Source organism: Nyctereutes procyonoides, unplaced genomic scaffold, assembly GCF_905146905.1.
Source record: "Nyctereutes procyonoides isolate TBG_1078 unplaced genomic scaffold, NYPRO_anot_genome, whole genome shotgun sequence".
Taxonomy (NCBI): domain Eukaryota; kingdom Metazoa; phylum Chordata; class Mammalia; order Carnivora; family Canidae; genus Nyctereutes; species Nyctereutes procyonoides.
This window is the reverse complement of record NW_026575035.1, coordinates 1447707-1469445: the sequence shown is the minus strand read 5'-3', so window position 1 is coordinate 1469445 and position 21739 is coordinate 1447707. Positions and strand designations below refer to the sequence as shown.

At 44.2% G+C, this 21739-nt stretch overlaps 1 protein-coding gene across 2 annotated transcripts in view; it reads right to left on the bottom strand.

Moving 5' to 3' along the window:
• Positions 1-2106: 2106 nt before the first annotated feature.
• ZNF704 (zinc finger protein 704) overlaps positions 2107-21739 on the bottom strand; it is a 232448-nt gene continuing 212815 nt past the window's right edge. For both annotated transcript variants that reach the window (XM_055318216.1, XM_055318217.1), the window contains exons 8-9: positions 15628-15725; positions 2107-14711 (exon numbers count right to left, since the gene is read on the bottom strand). In XM_055318216.1, the coding sequence (XP_055174191.1) occupies positions 14600-14711; positions 15628-15725 (210 nt within the window). In that variant the 3' untranslated portion in view covers positions 2107-14599. The remainder of the gene's footprint in view (positions 14712-15627; positions 15726-21739) is intronic.

The following is a 21739-nucleotide window of genomic DNA, read 5'->3' as shown; positions in this document are numbered from 1 at the left end:
AAAGAGAGGCAGAGACACAGGCAGAGGAGCTGGAGAAGCAGGCTCCATGCAGGGAGCCCGATGTGGGACTCGATCTCAGGTCAGGCCTCCAGGATCATGCACTGGGCTGAAGGCGGCGCTAAACTGCTGAGCCACCAGGGCTGCCCTCTAGTCCAGATTCTCAATATTTTCTCCTGCTTCCCACCCCTGAGGGCTACACAGCCTCTGAAAGTGGCTCTCAGAGGACAGCTTCCTGGAACCTTGCAGGGAGAGCCTGGGAGAAGCAAGAATGTGCATGCAGTTTGAGCACCATTCACGGAGATATGCTGTGTTCATCCTCTTTCATCGCAAGAAATGTAGGTGCTGGGAGTTAACTGTCTGGCAACCATTTCCGGGAGGCCGGAGGATATTAATGCAGTCGAAGGAGGGCTGGCATCCACGTGGTTGTGCCTGGCAGAGATGCCGTGGGCAGCACACGGAGAATCTAACTGTTGCATGGGAAGGCAGGGCCTGGCTGTCCCTGTGGTGCCTTCGGACCCTGGAGAGAGACCAGAGCCAGAAGAGAGGAGCGTAAACAGCAGCACAAAAGTGGATGACTGGGAGGAGATGGGAATCAGCAAGGGGGTGACTAGCAGCCCACACCGGCTTCCAGAGTAGAGGAAAGCCAATGGGCAGAGACAAGAGATGAGTTCAGCTTTAGAGAAGTCACAATGGACTCATGCTAAAAAGTCCCTAAAAACACAGATCATCCACTGGGCAGGGTCAGGGGTGGGGGAGGCCCGTGTCCACACCTGGGTTGTGTGGTCTTGGGCCAGTTACTTAACTTTTGGAAGGTGCTTCCTTCTGGATAAAACTAGAGTGACAGTTCCCACACATAGAGCTGTTGTGGGAATTAAGTGAGATGACCACACGAAAGCAAGCAGCATGCTGCCTGGCACACAGTAGGACTTCAGTAAGGCTACTTTTACTTCCTGTCCTACTGCATCTCCGGAAAGGGTGAAGGGCTCCGTGTGCTGTGTGCTGAATACAAGGAAATCACAGAATCAGTGACTGGGAGCTGAACTGGGAGTGGGGCTGGGGCTGGGGCTGGCACAGAAGAAAGCACTGGGCATCTGACTTCACAGCCCTTCAGTTCTGGAATAGGCTGAGCTACACAGCTCGGTCTCCGCTGCTCATTTTATTAATTGATGAAATAATGATGATTGGGGGTGACCAAGAAAACATTCGGGTGTGCCGTGTAAGCTATTTGCGAAGCCAAGATGTTTTTATTTTAGAAAGAATCTTTTTAAGAAACTGAAAAGGAAATTCCGGTATTTGAAAGTACTCATTCTGGATGTCTGAGGGTTCCAGGTTTTGATATTTTAGCTTCCATTTATGGGCCACTTTTCTGTGCCTGGTGACATGTTAATTCGGGTAATTCTAGTACTAGCCCCATAATGTGGGAACTTCTCTGAACCAGGCAGAAGGACAGAGGTCATAATCCTTCCCACCCCAGCTAAGGAGGATTGGACTAGGAGTAGGTAAGATATTGCCCAAGCCAGGCTAATTAGTTCTCTTTTTTATTATCATGTCCCATGACAATGGGACTTCTAAGGGTTAAATCACTTGTTCAGTTACTTATCTTGCAGGAAGCAAAACTTGGAATTGTACTCAAGTCTGTTGAACTCCAAAGCCTGCTTCCTCGCTGCATATACACATACACTTGGCTCTTGTAGGTGAATACATCAAGTTCTAGTGGACCCAGCCTTGGTCTGTGGGCAGGTCTCCAGGCTAGCTTGGCACAAGAATAGACATCACCTTTCCTCTCTTTGCCAGGTTGTGTCTACATGTGTGGTACAACAGGACTAGCAGCACAGGGTGAGCAGCTAACATACCTGGGCAGTCATGGCCTGGGGAGTGGGCTTGAGTTGTAGTTATTAGGGCTAAACTCTGGAAGAGAGATGTGTCTTCCACATTTCTAAAGATAGCTTTGATGATGAACATTGGTACGGGGAAGACATCCCTTTGGTTTTAAATTCTTTTTTACAACTGTAGGTAAAACCTCCAACCCTCTGTCCTTAATGAGCCTTTCTCGGGTATGAGTTAGTTATCCTTTACTTAAATAAACAGCCCTCCAATAGAAGCAGATACACAAAAACTTTTTATTAAGTGGAAGTTAGACTCCATGGTAATTAACCAGTTACAAGTGCATTTAAATTCATGTGTGTGGACACTGTAGAAGTCAGAATGGTCTTATTGAAAGTCCAGTGTTCCGGCTTGGCATGTGCCAGTGCAACCCAAGGTAGAACCATACACGCAATAAGTACAGGTCAACGATGATGTCAGACTACATTGGCAACACCATATTCATTGTTACAGCTAAGCATTACAGAACATGAAAGTCCAAAGACCAGAAGACTATTACTAAATTGATTCTTACTATAAGCCTTTACTTCTACTTAAATGCTTCCATAGGACCAATGTGGCAAATCCTCAACTCTGGGGGGACAGTGCCATCTTTATGTTCTACACTTAAATGGGCCACAGAAACTGTAAACATTCAGTGGTCCTACTGCTGCCCATTGCAGGTAGATACTAGCTGTCCCCTTGGGAAAGTGCAGTTTAGTTTAACTGGTGTGAACATTTTATATCGTAAGTCTTCAAATCTGAAATTTGTCTTCTATTTCAATTAGCACCAGTTTATTGTAAATCTTTTTCCTGGTGTTAAATATTTAGGAAACATTTATTTATTTATTTTAAACCAACACACAAAGTCCCAAACAATGGAAAGCAAAAAACATTCAAAAAGTTTTTAGAGAACAGCATTTAGAAAAACAACATCATTGAAACATTCAACAAATCTATGTACAATGTGCCAAAAGCTGGCAAGGAGCATGTCTGAGGAACAGTCACATAAAAGGTTTATTAACCTGAACCTCCACAGGCTGTATTTACAGTCAGATAGGTATTCAGAAATGTAGTATCAGAACATCTGAATTTGGCTAAAAATCATATAAAAAAGACACATCCCCACCCCCAGTAACTTCTAAATAGGTAGCAAACATATCCAGTATAACCGTAAGTACCAGGTTTAGAAGTGCGTTTTTCCTTATTTTTCATATTTCTACAAACAGTTGAGAAACTTTCTCAACGGACATAGACGAAAACTAGGATGGCAGAGAAATGAGTTCTTTATTTCAACATTGTCAGATGAAGGGAAAGAATATTTTTTCATGCTGAGTAACGTAGTAAAGCACTAATTAAGGAGCAAGGATAAATTATTCGGGGAAGGGTTTCATGGGAATAAAAAATCAGCAAGAGGGCTGAAGATATGTGTGTATATTCTATCTGGACGTTCCAGAAATGTAAGTCATTATCTCCATGTACTTTTGAAAAAAGCCGGATGATTTGCTTTGATGGACAGCATTTTTATATTTTGTTCTTTGAAATGGCTATAACCCAAACCCTTTGGAGAGTAGTTTTTGTTCTCAGATTGAAAATTCAACACAACAGACACAACCTCTGCTATTTTTTCTCCAATGCGACGCTCATTAACCTTATGCAGTTTCGTTTGCCTGTTAATCCAAGGTTACTAGAACATCCACCTTCAAAAAACTGTGCACGTTTTGTAACAACCAGCATTTCTCATTCCTGCTTAAGAAGTAAAATAGAAACCATTTCCTATTTATTTACCTTAATGGCTGGAGTTGTTTAGAGTTTGAAATTTCAATGTGCGATCTTTAAAAATATCAGCTGGAAGAGTATAGATGGGAGTCCCACATTCCCGTAATGTTATGTGTTCAAGTTTATTTTGAATAATTTGTGTTTGTGATAAGTCTATGAAAAAAATTTACTTGGATTTGATACAAAATACACGTTACTCTTTGAAAATGCATAGTTTGTAACTTTATACATTCATTCACTAATATTAAAAGACTTTTGTAAGCAAGTACTTACTTACCTCCAAATGGTGGTAAGATTGTATTCCAAAAGATCTCTAAAAATCGGATAGCATCGCCACATTGCTTTTGAATTCGTGCCCAATTACAAATTAACGCCTGTCATTTTACCACTGGCATCACACAGGAGGGACTGCTTCTTTCTCTTCAGTCTGGCTTTCCTCGATTAGCAGGCACTCAAAAAGCAATGCTTTCTACTGACAACATTTCCACTAAATACCCCATTTGAAATATTGTATAATTTCATGATCACATTTTAGATTTGGTGTAGAAAACAATTTAAAAGATGGCTTAATTTTGAGAAGTAGAGGTTTTTTCTTTGTTGTTATTTTTTTGTTTTGTTTTTGTTTTTAAAAAACCTTACCATGGACAAAGGGCAACGGAGGGTTTGTGATAACTTATTCTCTCGCTCCTCAGCCCCTTCATTTGAGAAAGATGACCGTAGGCCACTCGGTAGTTGCATTTGATGATGGTCATGAACCCTTTGGGACCTAGCGATTTTTTTCTTATCCTGAGTTCTTCTTCTAAGTATATAGATTTTGAGACATGAAACACTTTGGAAACTACACTAGTATCTGGTTATTCCAGAGAGCCTATGTTTAAATGGCTGACCATCGTCCAACCATTAATTACAAAAATAGGAATTCTAGGTCATGTTGTAGGAAAATATTGATTAATGGCATTTTTTTTAAAAACATATATAATCCACATTCCTGGGTTGTTTTACACCCAGAGCATTTTCAGTTATTGAAGTCATGGAACATTTTGGGGGTATTGAGTTCTTTCCTAAAAATCTAAGTCTATTCTAAAGCTTTCTACCAGTGATCACAGAGGTTCCTCAGACAGTTGGGATACTTTGGAAGAAGGGGCTTTGCTATCATCACAGGGCTTGGTCAAGTCACAGTCGTTGATTTCCAATTAGCAGAGAGTAGGATAAAAAGGCGTAAAAAGCAAAGCAAGGGTTTGTAATCTGCAAAGTGATGCATCCTTTTTTTTTTTTTGGAAGGGGGTTAGTTTATAATTACACTACACTGTAGATCCCTGAGGGGTAATTCCGACTCTGGTGCTGCTGGCCCCCAAAGCTCTACCTTTTTCTTTGCTCTCTTGGCCACGTGGGCCCAAAGCATGGGAAGAGGGCTCCACCAGGGTGAGGGACAAGTGCTTAACAGTGAGAGCAGATTGGAGTAGTCATCTCCTTGCATGAGCATCAAGTTAAAACAATTACACCTTGCAGGAGCCACTTTCTTTTCACACAATAAAGGCCAAGTCAATTTTCAAGCTGTATCATTATGGGCAGAGGTCAGGGCCCAGGGAAATTCAATATGAAGCTCTTTTCTTCTGTCCTTCCATGTTGGTTCTGATCACACAGTTGGCTTTCCCCATGGACAGGCCTGGTCGGAGGTGACTTGGGTGGAGAGCTTTGAGTCCAGGTGAAAGGATTAGATCTATGTCTTGTCTTTATCAGCGAGTCTGAATCTCTTGTGATGAGGACTGCAGGCTGCATGCTGACTGACCTGCTCTCTGAATGATCGCCCGGAACTGCTCAGACAGATGGAAATTTTTGTCAGAAGGAAGAGGGGAGCCTCACTGACTGAACCTCACATACAAGTTACAGTAATATTTCTCCCCTTGGACCTTAATTGGAGAGTGAGGAAGTCAGCAGCACAGAAGCAAAAGTGTTTAATTTGGAATTTTGGGAAAGGAATTTACATAATAACAGCATGGCCTCAGTAAGGTTATGCGAGTGGACAGGACGTGGTTGCCAAGCTGGGGTGGGTGGGGGTGGGTGTGTGAGACCAGTCACCAGAATGGGGACTGTTCTCTCTCTCTCTCTGTCTCTCTCTGCTCAATTTCTTCTCCAGAGTCCTGGTTTTCCTCTTGAGTCAGAGAGGTAGAAAGAATTCAGGAGAAAACAGACGAGCAACTTTTTTTTTTTTTTTTTTTAAGAAAATTTTCTTTCATGACAGCTCTCCTGCCTTTTTCAGGAGTTGCTGCTTTCTACTATGGTAAACTTTCTGAATTAAAAAAATCAGGCAATTGCCCTTAGTAAGGAAATGTAACACTTAGGCTCAAGAATTAACTTTCAACATTTTCATACTATAAATAAAAGGGATTTTTTTCCCTTTGGAAGCTGGCCATTAATAAGGACGTGAACAGCGCCCAATATGAAAGAACATTTTTAAAAAGCAAGGAATACAGTGTGAGGGTCAAATTCCCAATCTCCGCCTGCTTTCAGAATCTATAGTCATCTTCTACTGGAACCTCAGCTTCCTGCTCGTTTGCTAAGCCCTGCCGCTCCTGTGGCTTGGGTGTCACCATTGCAGAACTGGCTGCTTTGCCAGCACAGGAGGAAAGTGCCCGAGTGTTCCCTCCTCCAGCACTGTATCCTCAGACAGATGATAAACACATCATTTATCAGAGTGAAGCAGGTGGCAGGTCACCATGGTGTAGGCCCCTTCTAGCTCCACAGCCGCACTCCCTGTGAGTGGCTTCACCCTAAACTCGCCCTATGAAGCCTGGTAAACTAAAGGGAGAAAGGGCTCGTGTGACCTCTTTGTTGGTGGATGCAGCCTTTTAATAGTCACACGGACAGAAATCTCAGGTGCTGACAAGGTTGTTTAAACAGCATTCATGTTTTAAACGTGACTTAACCATCTCCCCAAGTGTTTCCAACTTTGAGTTGACAGTCCTTTCTGATTTGATCATTCAACATTGCCCATTTGAGTAGTTTTAAAATTTTCTGGCAGCGATTTACGTTTACAAGGACAACCAATGTTGAATGATAGCAGCAAAATAATTTTTTTTCCCCAAGAAGGCAAAGCTTTTACTCAGAACATCACGTTAGCTGAGAAACTCCTATAATTAACTGACCACTCAGCTGGCTGGAACTTTGGGAGTTGGGACACGGCAGCACCATAACGGGGGACAGCCAGGGATGATTCAGTTGGCATGTGACAACATGAATGAGCATGTGCTTCTTTTTTCTATGCTGAAGGGCCAGGGCTGAGAGGGCGGATTGAGAACCTGGTGGGGGCCTGGGTCTTTTCCGGTTTAGCTTCTGGAAGACTTAGGTCCAAGCCAAGTGCTTTTCCAAATTCTTCCCCTTCTCCCTTTGGGCAGCGATAAGGCTGACTCATAGACATAACACTACCCTGGGTTGGCCTTGGAGGTGATCCTAAATACTCCTACTCTACACTGGGTCCTTAGGAATGTCAAAGGAAATAATGTATTGGAAAGAGACATATCTTTTTGTATATGTGAAAGGGTTAGGGATTATCCCAATGCCATCAGGACTCTGGTGTAAGACACAGTCTAAAGTCAGTCCATCTGAGCAAAAGCAGCATCTTCTCATTTTTTTCCATGACACATTTATTCCCATTTTGTCTTTGCCCTCAGACAGAGACGCTAAGGTTTTCTATGTGGAAAAACTCTTTTTGGGGGGTTAGTGGACACTCTAAAATACCTACCAGTTCTGGAGCAAGGATGGTGCTATGTTGGAGATGCAACAATGGAAATTCTACGCTGGAATGAAAACTACTGGAAAACTACTGGAGCGGGAAGGGGTGTGGAGGGGCTGGCGGAGTGTGCGATCTCAAACTGCGGGGGCTCCTGGCTGCCTTCTCTGAAGGCACAAGGCTGCTCCTTGCCAGCCCCTCATCACAGTGGTCACGGTAGGTGAAAACTTAAGGTGGGGTGACGGTTCTTCAGTGCTTTGGGATGTGGCCTGGGCACGCCAGAGGGGGGCAGAGGGAGAGCTGGATAGTCCTTCAGCGTATTTGGATCCGAGGCAAGGCTGGTTTAAGGTTTTATATTCAAGTCTTCCATGAGAATGATTTCTTGGGAGAACTGACCTCCTTCCCTTCTTTGATTTTAGGTGCCCAGAGAGTACTAACAGGTGAGTTTGTGGGGGCTGAGGGAGGAATCTGACCCAGGGGACATGGGATGTGAGATGTGCTTTCCCCAACAGGTGAGACTGGTGGCCAGAGGCCGCCTCTGCCCGTAGACAGGTTCTCTTTGGTCTGCACAGTGTTGGCCAAGAATTTGAGTTAGTTGTCAACACTTAAATGTCAGGTAACATCATATTTCCAAGTCAGAAGATCTAGCAGCCCTGGGCCTGATTTCTGCATGGTTCTGATTGTCTAGAGCTGGTTGCTGCATGCAATGGGGTCATGGGCTCTCTAGTTCACAATGATCTCCACCATTCCGTAGTGTCCCTGTTTCGCCTGATCTGAATCGTTCATTTACAGATCCTGCCTGGCTTTTCTAAGGCTTCTGCTATTAACCCAGAGAAGCTTCCTAGCTGCCATTTTAAAAAGAAGCAAGACGGATTTGGTTCAAAACCATACAGCAATAAGCACTTCTTGGGGGATTTAATGCTAACAATGGAGACAGTCAAGGGAATGAAGTCAGAGATTTGCAGACTGCCTCATCTCAGAGACCAGGAGTCAAGGCTGTACACGGTTTTCCCCATCTCTATGCAATTCTAGTCCTCATGTGTGCAGATTCTAAAGCCTGTTGGAAAGCAAGGTCTGAGTGACCCTCTGACTACTTCATAGGAATTGCTCAATGGGTATACGGTCATTCTATCCCAGCTTTTCTTTTGATGTTTTCTGCATACTGCTAATTAGTCTAGCTTTTGAGTTACTGAAATCTTAGAAAGAAAAGATGCTTTCTTTCTTTCTTTCTTTCTTTCTTCTTTCTTTCTTTCTTTCTTTTCTTTCTTTTTCTCTCTCTTTCTTTCTTAAACAGCGAGTGGGCTAGAAAAAGCTGTACAGCATTATGAAATGGTTTTGGCAAAGCTCAAAATTATTTGTGCAGTTAATAAACTCTCCATGGCTCCCTCCCTAGTTTCCCGACCCTTGGGAACACAGTGACTTTGCGATGACAACCTCGCACGTCTGTTCAAATGTTCTCGTGAAAAGTCAAGCATTTGCTTTGATAAGGAAGTTAAGGTTATTTAGTTAGTGCTGAGGAAAAACTTATTTTAAACACCACCAATCACCTCAAAATTCTATCTTTGGGCTTCCATACCACGGTTTTAGAGATTACCACCCGATGATACTTGCTGGTTAGATGCAGGCGTGTGGTAAGCTTATCTTTGTGACAGAAACTCATTTTATACTAAGGAATTTCCAAAATTCCAAGAATTTTCTCCCATTGCCTACAAGCATATCTAGTAACATTTTTTTTTCTGACTTAAGATGCATAGGATGATTCCTAAAGTGTCTTTCTCTATCATACTTTGCAAACACACTGGCGATGATAAAAGGAGTAGCTGTTGCTCTCTTGACTCTCTTGTGATACTCTTTCCATTTGATCTGCATTTCTACCCTTGCTGCAGAGGGTTCATTGAAAAGATATGCATCAAAACACTTGCTTAAAAGAGGCATAGCCCTTTGTTTGGAGAGCAGGAATTGCTTATAATACTTACACTTCCTGTCTGGTAAATACTGTATTTTAAAAAATAGGCTACAATGTATAAAACCAAGGTCATTTCCCACAAAATGTTCATGTTCTTTGTGATTACAAAACACTGCATCTTGTAAAATAGTTCCAGTTCTGCTAACTTGAGAAGTTAAGTACTAATGCTTATTATAAAAGTGTCATGTCTCTCAGAATCGTAGAAGCCTAACGCGGTATAGTTCTTGTCTTATTTGGAAAATTAAGTTATAATCATTATCGCATTTAAGATTACATTTTGACACAGCACATTACCATTGTGACTCTCAGACCTACAAGAAAAGTTATAAAACATGAGATTGTCTTCAAAAAAAAAAAAAAAGCAACTATTTACAAAAACGGGACTGGAAGTACAATTCCCATTTTGATTTCCAGCCCTATGATAGGTACACCTTTTAAAGCATGGGTATCATTGGAGATGGGCCTTTTCAGTCAGTCCCCATAAACAAACCGGTTGGTCTTAAATACACTTTATACTTTCTTGCTCTACTGGTGTGCATTACTTACTGATACAATTGGTACCTAAAAGTGCTAATCTCGTTTTATTTACTGACTTCTGGTTTGACGAGTTACAATGCAAAAAGACACAACGCAACAGTTCCAGTACGGAGGAATCCCCACAGGTACGAGGAATAGGGAGAGTGTGCGTGCCGCTGGTAGGATTATTTTCTTAGAGAAATGAAATTTCCAGTTGACCCGTGGACCTAGTGCCTTCTCCAGAATGATCCACATCCTCATCCATATTCATGAATTCTGCTCTGTTTCCTCTCATTTGTATGCACAAATCCTTCCCTGTGTTCATACAGGTCAACGCTACAGTTGATGTGGTCGATGGAAATTCTATAGGGTCATGAGAAAAAGCAGCACCTTGTCCATACAAGTCCATGGAAGTTTGCTCCTTAACACGCTATTAAAGCAAAACACACGTCTTTAACAGCTTCCACCTATGGAATATCTGCGTGCAGTCGTCCAACCGGGTGATTATAAAGAGGAACACCAAGGCTTCGTATTCACAATTACATTCAGAAAAAGCCTTACACGAGCCTATGAATACCTGCCAGGGACTGTGCCTGTGGTTCAAGTGTCAGCCTCAGACTGCAGGTCAGCTACGAAGAAACACAGAACATTCCTCCACAACTCCAAAAGTTGACACTGTCCGGTTCATGTAAATTTGTCTTGAAATAATGATCATGTTCATTAGAAACAGAAACAGAACAAACCCCCCAAACACCAAGCTGTTCTGACTTGAAGAGACACTAGAGATAATAAAAGTCTTTCTACTCGTAGGATCTCCCAAATCTATCTTTCACATACCCTTTAATTTTCCCTGAGGAAATGAATATTATTTACAGTATTTTGCTACTATTCTCAAGGTATTCTCTCCTGTTTGTACAGTTCTTGCCACCTCTCTCTCCACATTCTCAAGTGGATGCTGCTCTTTCATTTGCCAGTGAAGTCTGATGAAGGAGGAAATGGGTTCAGCCACGCGGGCTAATTCAGAACCCAGGGCGGCTTTCAAAAGTGTGGTTTAGAGTGACACTGAAACTCAAGTGACCTTGAAATCTGATAGAGGGCATTTCAGCTCCAGAAATCTTTTGCAACACTCACGGAACTATTTCATGTAAAGATTTTGGAATGCCCGAGAACCATAACACCCATCCTGGTCTATTGAAAGTTTTCATCTGCAACACGGTTATGACTGGACAAGGATTCCTTGTCCAGTCACCTTGGGGCGTGGAGAAAGGGCACCTTGGGGCATGGAGCTGCTGACAGGCAACTCCACAGCTGAGCACCCACTTGGTCAGGAAACCCACTGCATTCTTGACACTGGCTTTTCCCAGCCAAGAGGGGAAACCTGCCAGCAGGTGAGGTGGGAAGTCCGCGCCCCCCCACAGATGTGCGCAGCGGCCCTATATCCCTGGTCAGAGCTGCCTCCCTTAAGGGAGATCTCTGCTTGCTCTGTCCCCTGGAGGGACAACATGATGGCTCCCTCGGAGGTGCCCAGGGACGACCAGCATTAAGAAGATGAGTGGGAGCCAGATGTCCATAGGCCTCTTACCTCCTCTCTGGTCCCCAATGCACCCCACTTGCTACCCTGGTGTTTTCTCCAACTTGTCACATTGCTTCCCATAAATGAGCACACATCCTCTGGGAAGGACTATAGCTTAAAACTATGGCCTGATGAATTCTCCTTGCCTTGTAGCTCCTATCTGAAGAATGCCTGTCCATTAGTATGAAATGCCTTCTTTAGACAGAGATGAGAGCTATTTTCTGAAGGAAGGTGTATCAAGGGAGAGAAAGGTCAAAAGGCTATAGCACGCCTTGTTTGAAAATACTTTGGGTCCAGAATCCTTTGTATTGCCATTCCTTTTGCACAGACAGGTGTCTGAGATCCCTGGGATGGACGGAACTCCAGTAAATCAGCCGGCATGTTGTGGGACTGACCACCCTTGCCACCTGTCCTCTGCCTCTCCTTCCCAAATGAAAACATTAAAAAAACGTGGTACAACAGAGATGGCATAAAATGAATGTCGGGCTCAATTTGGCACTTCATTTAATTCCAAAATATAACAAAATAGTCTATGACTTTTTTCTTTTTAATTTTAGCTTTTACAATCAGTGCTGTAGATTGCAGTTCATAGCTTTCTGGGTGGCTTGCAAGAAGTTAATCACTTTTTTTTTTTTCCCAAGGCCAGCCAGGTGAATTTTGATGGTTCTCTAGTTATTACATGTCTTGATACAAAGAAAGGATGTCTGTGTGTGCAGGAAGCTACTGAGGGTCTGTGCACACTTGGAAAGAAGGTACACAGGGATCAGGGCCAGTTGGCAGAAGGGAGTCCCTATGTGGGTAGGAGATGCAGAAGAGTACATGTAAAAAAGGCTTTAGAAAGAAGAAATCCCAGGGAAGCTGCATTCAGCTTTACACTTCTGCTTACCCCTTGTGTATTGGCTAAAAACCAAGGAAGGCCTGAGCTTGGTTCCTCCAGGCCAGCGCTCAGAACTCATCACGGGCTGCATCTCTGGGGGACAGCCACAAAACCTCACTCCAGGACTGACTGCTTCACAGAAAAGACCTCTTCCTCCTTGTGATCCAAAGTCCTGGGGGCTGGAGAGGATAGATTTAGCCCCCCATCACTTTGTTTTTGCTGGATGACTTAATCCAGAGATCTTGGGTCAGAGAGCTTCACCGAAGAGGAAAACCTCTGCTCTGGGATTGCATCTCAGCGAACCATCACTTCCGTACACAGTGAACCTGCTCAAATGATTCTTCAGCTCTGGGCTCGTTGTGGCCACTGGGCAGTCCACCTGCAGCTCAGGCCTCCTGGGCCAGGCCAGAGAGCATCATGCCACAGCAGAGGGTGTCTGTAGGCAGAGCAACAGGACTCCAGGAAGGAGAAAAGAAATGCTGGGGTTGAGGATGCAAATGCATTCCTGCACTTAAAGAAAAAAAGCCCTTTCCTGGCTGACCTTGTAAATACTAAAACATACATTATAGCTGGTGCTGTAGCTACTAGTGACTGGTAATCATGAAATTAAATGAAGCTCTTTTTCTGCTCTCTTGAAATCACTGTTCTTCAAATAAAAATAGAACGAAGGGGGGAGAACAGGATCCCTTCCAAGGAAGAATGTTTAAAAAGTCAAATGGAAGCCTAAAAAATAAATTGCCCAAATATATGAATGGACAGGTTGTGGATCTCACACTGCGGAACCTCCCCCTGTTTCCCTCGATCATAAGAGGAAAAGGATATTGGTTATTACTAGATGCCTTCTTTCAACTCTTTAAAACAAAAGTGTACGTACAGTCTCTAAACATATATTAAATTTTCCTCTGTGCAATTTCATCGAACATTCCTATGGCTGATCGTAGGCTCCCCGTCCTGACACAGTGCATCCTATAAGGTGCTTTTTAAAAAACTTCTTTGCATAGGTATAGGAGAAACAACTCGTTATGCAGGGCAGTCCAGAGTAGGATAGAGAGATGATGAACTTATAGAGAGAGCCTGACAACTGCTCCCCTCCCCCACACCACTACCCCTGAAACCAACCAACCAACCAACATAGGCGCCAGGGCGCCAGGTGCGGCCTGGTGCAAACCCTGGCCCTGCTAGACTGAGAGATTCCTATACCAACACGCATTTTCCTTTTGGTGTTCCCTCTGAGCAAATGCTTCGCGAACAGTTCCGACGTTTTTATAAGAAAAATAAAATTTGGGACCCTCCCACGTGCCCCTATCACGTTTATATGGTTCCTGAACCCATCCCCCAGACATGCTAAAGCATAAAACCTATGAAAGTGCACTGGGAACGGATGTTGGCTTGGTGAGCTCACACGTCTTTCTGGACGGATGGGGACGCGGGCCGCGCACCTGCGGGGACAGCCCGAGTTCTCTGTGGTTCCTGACCCGGGTCAGGGGTGGGGTTTTGAGGGCGGGCCCGATGCCCCGCAAGCCTGGCAGCGACGCCCCGGAACGCAGCATCGAGCTTACCCAGGTGGCCGGGCCGGCCTCACCGGTGGGCGGCGGGGTCAGCCGCCTGTCTGTGTCCGTACCCCGGGGCGCTCGGGCTCCGCTCCGCCTCCGCCGCTCCTCGACGCCAGAACAGACGAGCAGGACAGAGGAGCCAAACCTGCACCTGCCGCGGCCCAGCGTGGTGCGCGCTGCTGCGGGCGGGTGGGAAACAGGGAAGGTCCTATTCACAATGAAAGCGGGTATTGTTCTCTGTACAAATGCTACTGAATAACGTGTAGCCTTTTTTTTTAATGTCAAAAAAATCTCAGAGATGGCATGATTCAGAAAGCTTATCAAAATACGCCTCCTCTCTAGGCAAAATGGGCTTTGTTGGTTCAATTGCTACAGAAGTCCACAGTCGTTTGTTGTTGTTTTTTTTTTTTTCCAGACCTAGACGTACGGCAAAAACAAAACAAAACAAAAAAGCACAAAAAAACCCCAAAAAACAAAACAAAACAAAAAAAACCCCAAAAGCTGACTTTTCAAGGAAAAAAAAAAAAGAGCTGCCCCACGCTGGATTCTCAGCCAGAGCAGTGAGGGTGGTGACCTTATTTATTTATTTATTTTTTGCTGTCATTCCACCAAGTTTCCTGGAGGTGCTTTTTTTCCCGGGCTTCAAGTGTGTTTTGTTCAGAAGAAAAAGCGTTTTTTCCAGAACCTGCGGTGGAGGGCGAGGACAGTGGCCCCCAGGCTGCCGGCTGGGCGGACCTGTGTGTCAGTCGGTGAACCTCTGGCAGGCCTTCTTCCAGCGGCAAGCCGTGCACCACAGGTCCCGGTTCTCCATGCCGTACACCTTGCGGCACTTCTTGCCCTCTCCCCGGGGCTTTCTGCAAGACAGGGAAGGGACGTTTATGCCGTGGGCATTCTCTGGAGGGCTTGAAATCCCACGAAAGAGCATGAGACAAGATTAAGAAACCTAGTAGGGTTTTTTTCTTTATAGATTTATTATTATTATTATTATTTATTTGAGAGAGAGCATGAGAGAGAGAGAGAGAGCATGAGAGAGAGAGAGAGAGAGAGAGGTCACAAGCAGGGGGGAGAGCAGGGAGCCTATGTGGGGACTTGATCCCAGAACTCTGGGATCATGACCTGAGGACAGACACTTGACCCCCTGAGCCATCCAGGCGCCCCTAGTAGGGGTTCTTGCTAGGCCCAGGCTTTACCACCTGCTGGATGTTGTCATGGCCACTATGCTTAGCTATCATGCTTCATTGCTAGAACTCTGAAGACTCTATTGGTCCATTTGTGGGCATGTCCATCTTCATTGGATTGAATTAGACAAGTAAATACAAAAAATGCCAGGAGAGAGTTTTACTCTTCTCAGTTTTAAATATGTGCTTTCAAGTGCTATCTTGCTTCTCAAATTTCTAGCATTCTGGCTAAGGGAATCCTGAGGAGTTTCTCCTCGATCTGTATTAAAAACTATGCCTTAAAGTTCTTTTAATACAGAGGTTAATGCAGTATGACTTTGAAGAGACCCAGGGATCACCATTACCTATTCTGCAAGAAAACTCACTGCAAACTGTTACCATCCCCTGCCTCCTCCTCCCCAGCCCAACAACACATCTTCCTTGATAATTGATGGGTAGGCAACAATCATGGCAACAAAAAAAAAGGGTGTTTTGTCCATTCCAGGGAAATTTTATGGAAGATCGTATCTCTGGTTTCTCTTTTCCTTGCTATTCTTCGGTTTCTCAGTTAATTCCCACGAGATGAGGAGTGTGGGGTTTCAAGCACTCATACCTCAGGCTGACGGTCCCCCTGGGTGGGGAGGACAAGACCGTGTGAGTGTGCTGCCTCTGCTCTCCTGTGCCCACCGGATGGTTATGTGTTGGTGACACCTGGTAAGTACAGGGAACAAAAGTTGATGGGGCGGGTTCTCCTCATCATGCATTTAGTTAGCCTTTGCCACATGGGCAATGGTCAACATCAGACACGGAGAGGAAGTACCACCTTCACAAAGACGTAGGTTCACGCAGATAGGGTGATGCTCATGGCAGGATGTAAACACCCCTCGCCCCCACCCCTCCAAACAGAAAAGACTCAGCAACAATTAATACTTAAAAAATCTTCATGACTTCACGTGTGTATTCCAAGTTGTTTCCCACAGTGACATATTTTCACTCGAATAACATTCCAAACCTTAAAGTAGCATCTCACTTATTCTAAGCCTCATGATCTACCTTTTAAAAAAGACAAATACCTAGAGAGGTTAAGAGAGTCATCTAAAATTATATGGGCAGTCAATGCCAATGAAACAACATGGACCTTGGCCTTCTCTTTGCTCTACGAGATTATTGTCAGCCCCTGAATAAATGGCTTCTTGCATAAGACATCCACACAGCAGAGGGTCAGGTCCAAACAGAGATAAAGGCTACAAGCAAAGAGTCCAAGCAAATCAAGAACAGATGTCATCCACCCGCTATGTGCCAGGTTCACTGACAATAGCTTTAATTGTCACAACTCCCCCACGTGGTAAGTATCATTCTTGTTCCCACTTTTTTTTTTTTTTTACAGGTTTTATTCATTCATGAGAGGCACAGAGAGAGGGGCAGAGACATGGGGAGAGGGAGAAGCAGGCTCCCTGCAAGGAGCCCGATGTGCGACTCGATCCCAGACCCCAGGATCACGCCCTGAGCTGAAGGCAGATGCTCAACTGCTGAACCACCCAGGTGTCCCTTTTCCTCACTTTATAGATGAGGAAACCAAGGCATGGGGAGGTTAGATAACTTGGCCAAGGTCAGGGAACTTGTAACTGCAGAGCTAGCCCTGTAGTGAGCTCTTCTGGTGCCAGAGCATGTGCCTGACCACATTATACCTCTGTCTCTCAGTCATAATAACACGAGGGCACCTTGCTCTTGATTCCTCTTACATTTCTTACCAGTCCCTTCACATCACCTGCTCTCATAATACTAAATATCGTCCCAGCACCTGGAATTCTCAACAGCTAAAAAAACGAATTTTTATAAGAAGAAATTATATCTCAAGGAAATATATAGCATTGCCATATATAGAAGAACAGACATTTAATGAATTTAGCAACTTAATTATGTAGAAGCCAACATGGCCATGGAAGAACCATGACCAATTAAGAGTCATGGGAACATTCCTAAGGCATAGTTATAGAATTGAATTTCTCTAGGACAGGTGCTACCATTTTTTTCTTTTCTTTCAATTCAAAGAAATATATATCAGTGTTATCTTCCTAGATGTTAATTTAAAAACTTAGTAAAAACCTAGCATTTTAAACCACTGTTGCCATGATTCTGAATTATTCTGTACCATTGGTCTTTACTTTTTTGCTAAAGCTGGGTAGGCCTGAGGGCCAGGGGTGAGATAACATGTAACTTTTTTTAAAAATAAAAGCTTTGGAGTTCACTATATGCATTTGATGTGGATAGATATGTAGGTCTTTCTGGGAGCAGAATGTCCCCCTCCTCCCATCCCCCCACACCTACCCTGTGTCCCATCTCTGACCAGAGTGTGTAACAGCAAACCAGAGGGCGCAAATGCTCCAGGTGTTCACAGCCACTGTAGTTATCTAGAATGTGCTCATATGAATTGTTTTAAATGGTCAAGACAATTAAAAAAACACCTAAAAATTATTATAAAATTCCCAAATTCCCAAAAATACTGCCTTATTTAGTGAGAGAACCAGAAGTTTAGTTGACATGACAGTGACACTACTTCCATCAGCTGGGGATAATGTGGAAGGTTCTAAATTGTGCAAAATTGCCACACCTCTTTTATGTGGGGGGATATGAGATGATAGGGTGTTCTTCATTTGACAAATATTTACGAAGTTCTTACTATGCACCAGGTACTACTGTTCACACAGCTGTGAACAACACCAAGTCTCTGTTCTCATGGAGCAGACATTCGAGTGGGGAGACAGACAACAAATACAAACAAATAAGATCATTTTAGTGATAAGTGCCTGAAGAAAATAAAATAGGCCAATAGGCAAAGCCTCATTGAGGGAGAGGACACATTCATTTTGGCTGGTGAGAAGGCCCCCCTGCCCCGAGGGGTTGCCTTTTATCTTTAGGGTGCTCTGGAGAAGAGGGAAGCAATGACAGAGGCCTCTGAGGTACACAGTGCCAATGGGGCCAGAAGACGCTGTGGAGGTTGGGGTAGGAAGACAAGAGGTGATAGATTCAGATTATGCCTCCTGGTTGTGATGGGGAAATTGGACTTGACTGTTGTTCCAGGTGCCAGGGAAGCCATTGGAGAGTTTAAAGTGAGACATCTGATTAATGCTTTCAAAAGATCCCTTTGGGTCCTTAGAGAATGCACTGGAGACAGCCTGGAGAGGAGCCCTGCAGTCAGGTTAAGAGGCTCTTGCACTATTTTGGGGGGAAAAATGTGCCAGCCATCTAGACGGGGGTGTGGCGGCGGTGGTAGGAAGGGGCTGGGCCCATAGCAGAATCATGGAAGGGTCTGGGACACACGGAAGGATGGGAAAAAAACGAAGACACATCTTTAGAAGAATCAAGGATGGATCAAGGGGAGTCAAGGTTGAATCCTAGCTTCGGGCCTGAGCAGCTGGAGGGCTGGTGGTGCCATTTACTGAAATGGGAAAACTGGTAATGTGCTTGGTTCGAGGAAGGAGTGAGGATCAGGATTTTGAAGATTCCAAAAACACCGTTTGAGCCACAGGGGCTGACCACAAAAATAACCCCTGCCTCCAGGCTTTATTCCTGCTAATGGCCTTCTGAACTCAGGCGTTCAGGGGCTGCGTGCAGGGTCCTGTCCAATAGCAGCACCCCCCCTGCAACCCATCCCATTCCACTGCAGCCCCAGGTTTTGCTGGGTCCAACACAGCAGAAGCCAGGACCTACTTCCCACCTTGGCCTGGGGCTCAGTTCTGTGTGAGGACCAATCTGACCTAATTTGTGAGCTTTCCTGGAGACTTCTAATAGCAAGACAATCGCGGTTTAGCTTTTTATTTTAGTGGGGGCCGTGGGTGGGGGAGAGAAATGGGGAGCCAGGATAGGGAACGGACATTTATTTAGCACTTGCAAATGGGAAAGGCAGGCTGCCTGAGTTTATATATGATTTCATTTAATCCTCAAGAAACCCCTGCAAGTGAAGTGCTGTTATCTGCATTTTGTAGATAAGATAATTCAGACCTCGAGCCGGGAGGTGGCCTGTACAGCATCCCGGAGTTATAAGTAGCAGTAGTGGTAATTTACCGAGGGCTTGTTACACTAAGTGCCTTTGAGTGCTATCTACTTTCATCTTCACCACGACCCTAGGATAAGTAGTACTGCCATCACGTCCACTTTCTCGATAAGGGAGTGGAGAAGTTCGGTCAAGTTGCCACACAGTAAGTGGTGGGGCCAGTGCTTGAACACAGTCTGTCTCGTACCAGCTGACCTTGGAACTAGTTCGGAATGATGCAAGGCCCTGCTCTTTCCATTCTTCAATCGTGCCATGTAGCTGATGGAAATGCGGTGTGCCCTAAAATAAAGCCCTGTGCAGCATTATGTTGGCTATCTCTCCCGGTGGCCTCCACATTTCAATCTTTATCAGATTGGTTTTTTCTTTCCTTTTTTAAAATTTTTTATTAGTTTTATTTATTTATTAAGATTTTATTTATTCAAGAGAGTCACACAGAGAGAGGCAAAGACACAGGCAGAGGGAGAAGCAGGCTCCCTGCGGGGAGCCCGATGTGGCACTCGATCCCAGGACCCCGGGATCATGACCTGAACCGAAGGGAGATGCTCAACCACTGAGCCACCCAGGCATTCTGAGTTTAAAGAACTTTATTCTGCAAAGATCATGGCTGATTTCTCCCCCATGCTGAGTATATAGGTCATATACCAGTCAATCTTAAATAGAATACACTTTTTCTGAGCCCTGTATTACAGCAATGAGATGCATCACAGGCAGCAATAATGTTCTGTACTGTGAGCCAGTGCTAGGCACTGTGCTCAACAATACACCTCTCTGAGGTAGACTCAAGTGGAGGGCATTGCTTAAGAGAGGTCATGGGACTGGCTAGACGTCAAAGTTTGTTAAATGGCAGAGCCAGGATTTTGCATCTGAGCCTCATACCAAAGCAGTAAGAATGTTGTGTCCTTCTGTAAATATATCAGGGACATTTATTTTCTTTGTGATGTTCTATCTCTCAAGTGGAAAAAACAGATCCTTGTCTTGGTGGTAATCTCTTTTAATATACCATTCTGAATTTTCCTTTGAGGTTAAAAAAAAAAAAACATAAAAAGCAACCCAGCCAAACATTTCATCATTAAGGACTGCTATTTTAGGTTTGGAGACCCTCCCTCCAGCCTGGAGCCTCCTGGAATGGCCCTTGGATGGCAGGTCAGTTTGCTCTTGGTTGCATGGGCTCATTATAGACCACATGTTCGTGTTCTCCCCGATTCATACATTGACACGGTCATCCCTAATGTGGTTATACTTGGAAACAGGGTCTTTAAGGAAATAATTAAGGATAAATAATGTTAAAAGGCTGGGACTCTGATCCTATTGGATTAGTGTCCTTAAAAGAAGAGATACCAAAGGGCTCTCTCTCCATCCTCCCCCTACACCTCCCTCACCTCCACCAATAGAAAAGGCCATATAAAAACACAGTGAGAAGGTGGCTCTCTACCAGCCATGAAAAGAGCTCTCACCAGGACCTGAACTAGCCAGCACCCAGATCTGGGACTTCTAGCCTCCAGAACTGTGAGAAGATACATTTTGGTTGTTTAAAGCCATCCGGTCTATGGTATTATGCTATGGCAGTATGAGCAGACTCATACAAGGTGAAGAGCTCAGCTTTCTGTCAAGAAAAGACAGAGAAAAGAATGTAGATAATTAGAAGAAAAGATGGGGTCATCTGGGAAAAACAGCTCAAAGATTGCTGTAATTAATGAGGGTCTTCTCCCCACCCTTCTGTCCATGGCCTTCGGCTAGAAAAGACTGAGCGTCCAGTTACATTTGTAACTATGCAGAACAGCCTTCACCACTCTACACCTCTGGGAAGAGGTCTTACCCAGGGAACTTATTAAAGCCTGATGTTCAGGAAATCTTGTGCAGGCAAATGAATAAATAAAATCCTGCAAACCTTGGGATTTCTCAGAAGGAGATTATTTCCATTCTCTAGGAAGCATATAAAAGCATCCCCTCCTCAATACCAGGTCTCCAAGATGTGGGGGAAAAAAGCAAAACTTAAATGGGGTTGACAGCCTCAGGGTATTTGTTTTGGAATACAAAGAGAAACATGTTCTTTAAAGAGCATTTCATAAAATGGGAATTGCTTTGTTCTTCCGTTTGGATACAGTTGAGGCCATCACTAATACTAATTCATTATCATTGGAAATGTTTAGAGCTTCTGTCTGAAAGCCCTATTACACTGAGTTAGAAAGTAGGAATTCATATGCCTTTAGATTTGACCTGGCTCTCCGTCTCCTAGGGGCAGGGACTGCATTCCTGGAGAATTCAGGAACTGTTGCTGGCACCCAGTCAGTGGACGTGGGTCAGTCCTGTGCTTACGTGGTGTGGCGTTGTACCATCCCCCACCAGGAGGAGGCAAACAGTAAGCACCTACTTTTTTTTTTTTTTTTTTTAAAGCCTTGATAGTATAGCAACTTCAGAACATTTTTAATTGTGAGCCTTCTCTCTAGGGTGAAAACAAAGCCTGGGAAAATAGCATCCACTCCCCTTGTCTTTAGTTTGAAATAGGAATGGCTGCTAAAACAGTCTAAAGTGTTGGCGGAAACATTACACAACCAGATAGATTGAGGATTCTGTGGCGAACGACTACACTAGAAACTACATGAGGATTTTAGTGGGATACCTAATTAACCAGCCACTCTATACACGTGCTGTCAAAGCTCTTGTCTGGACT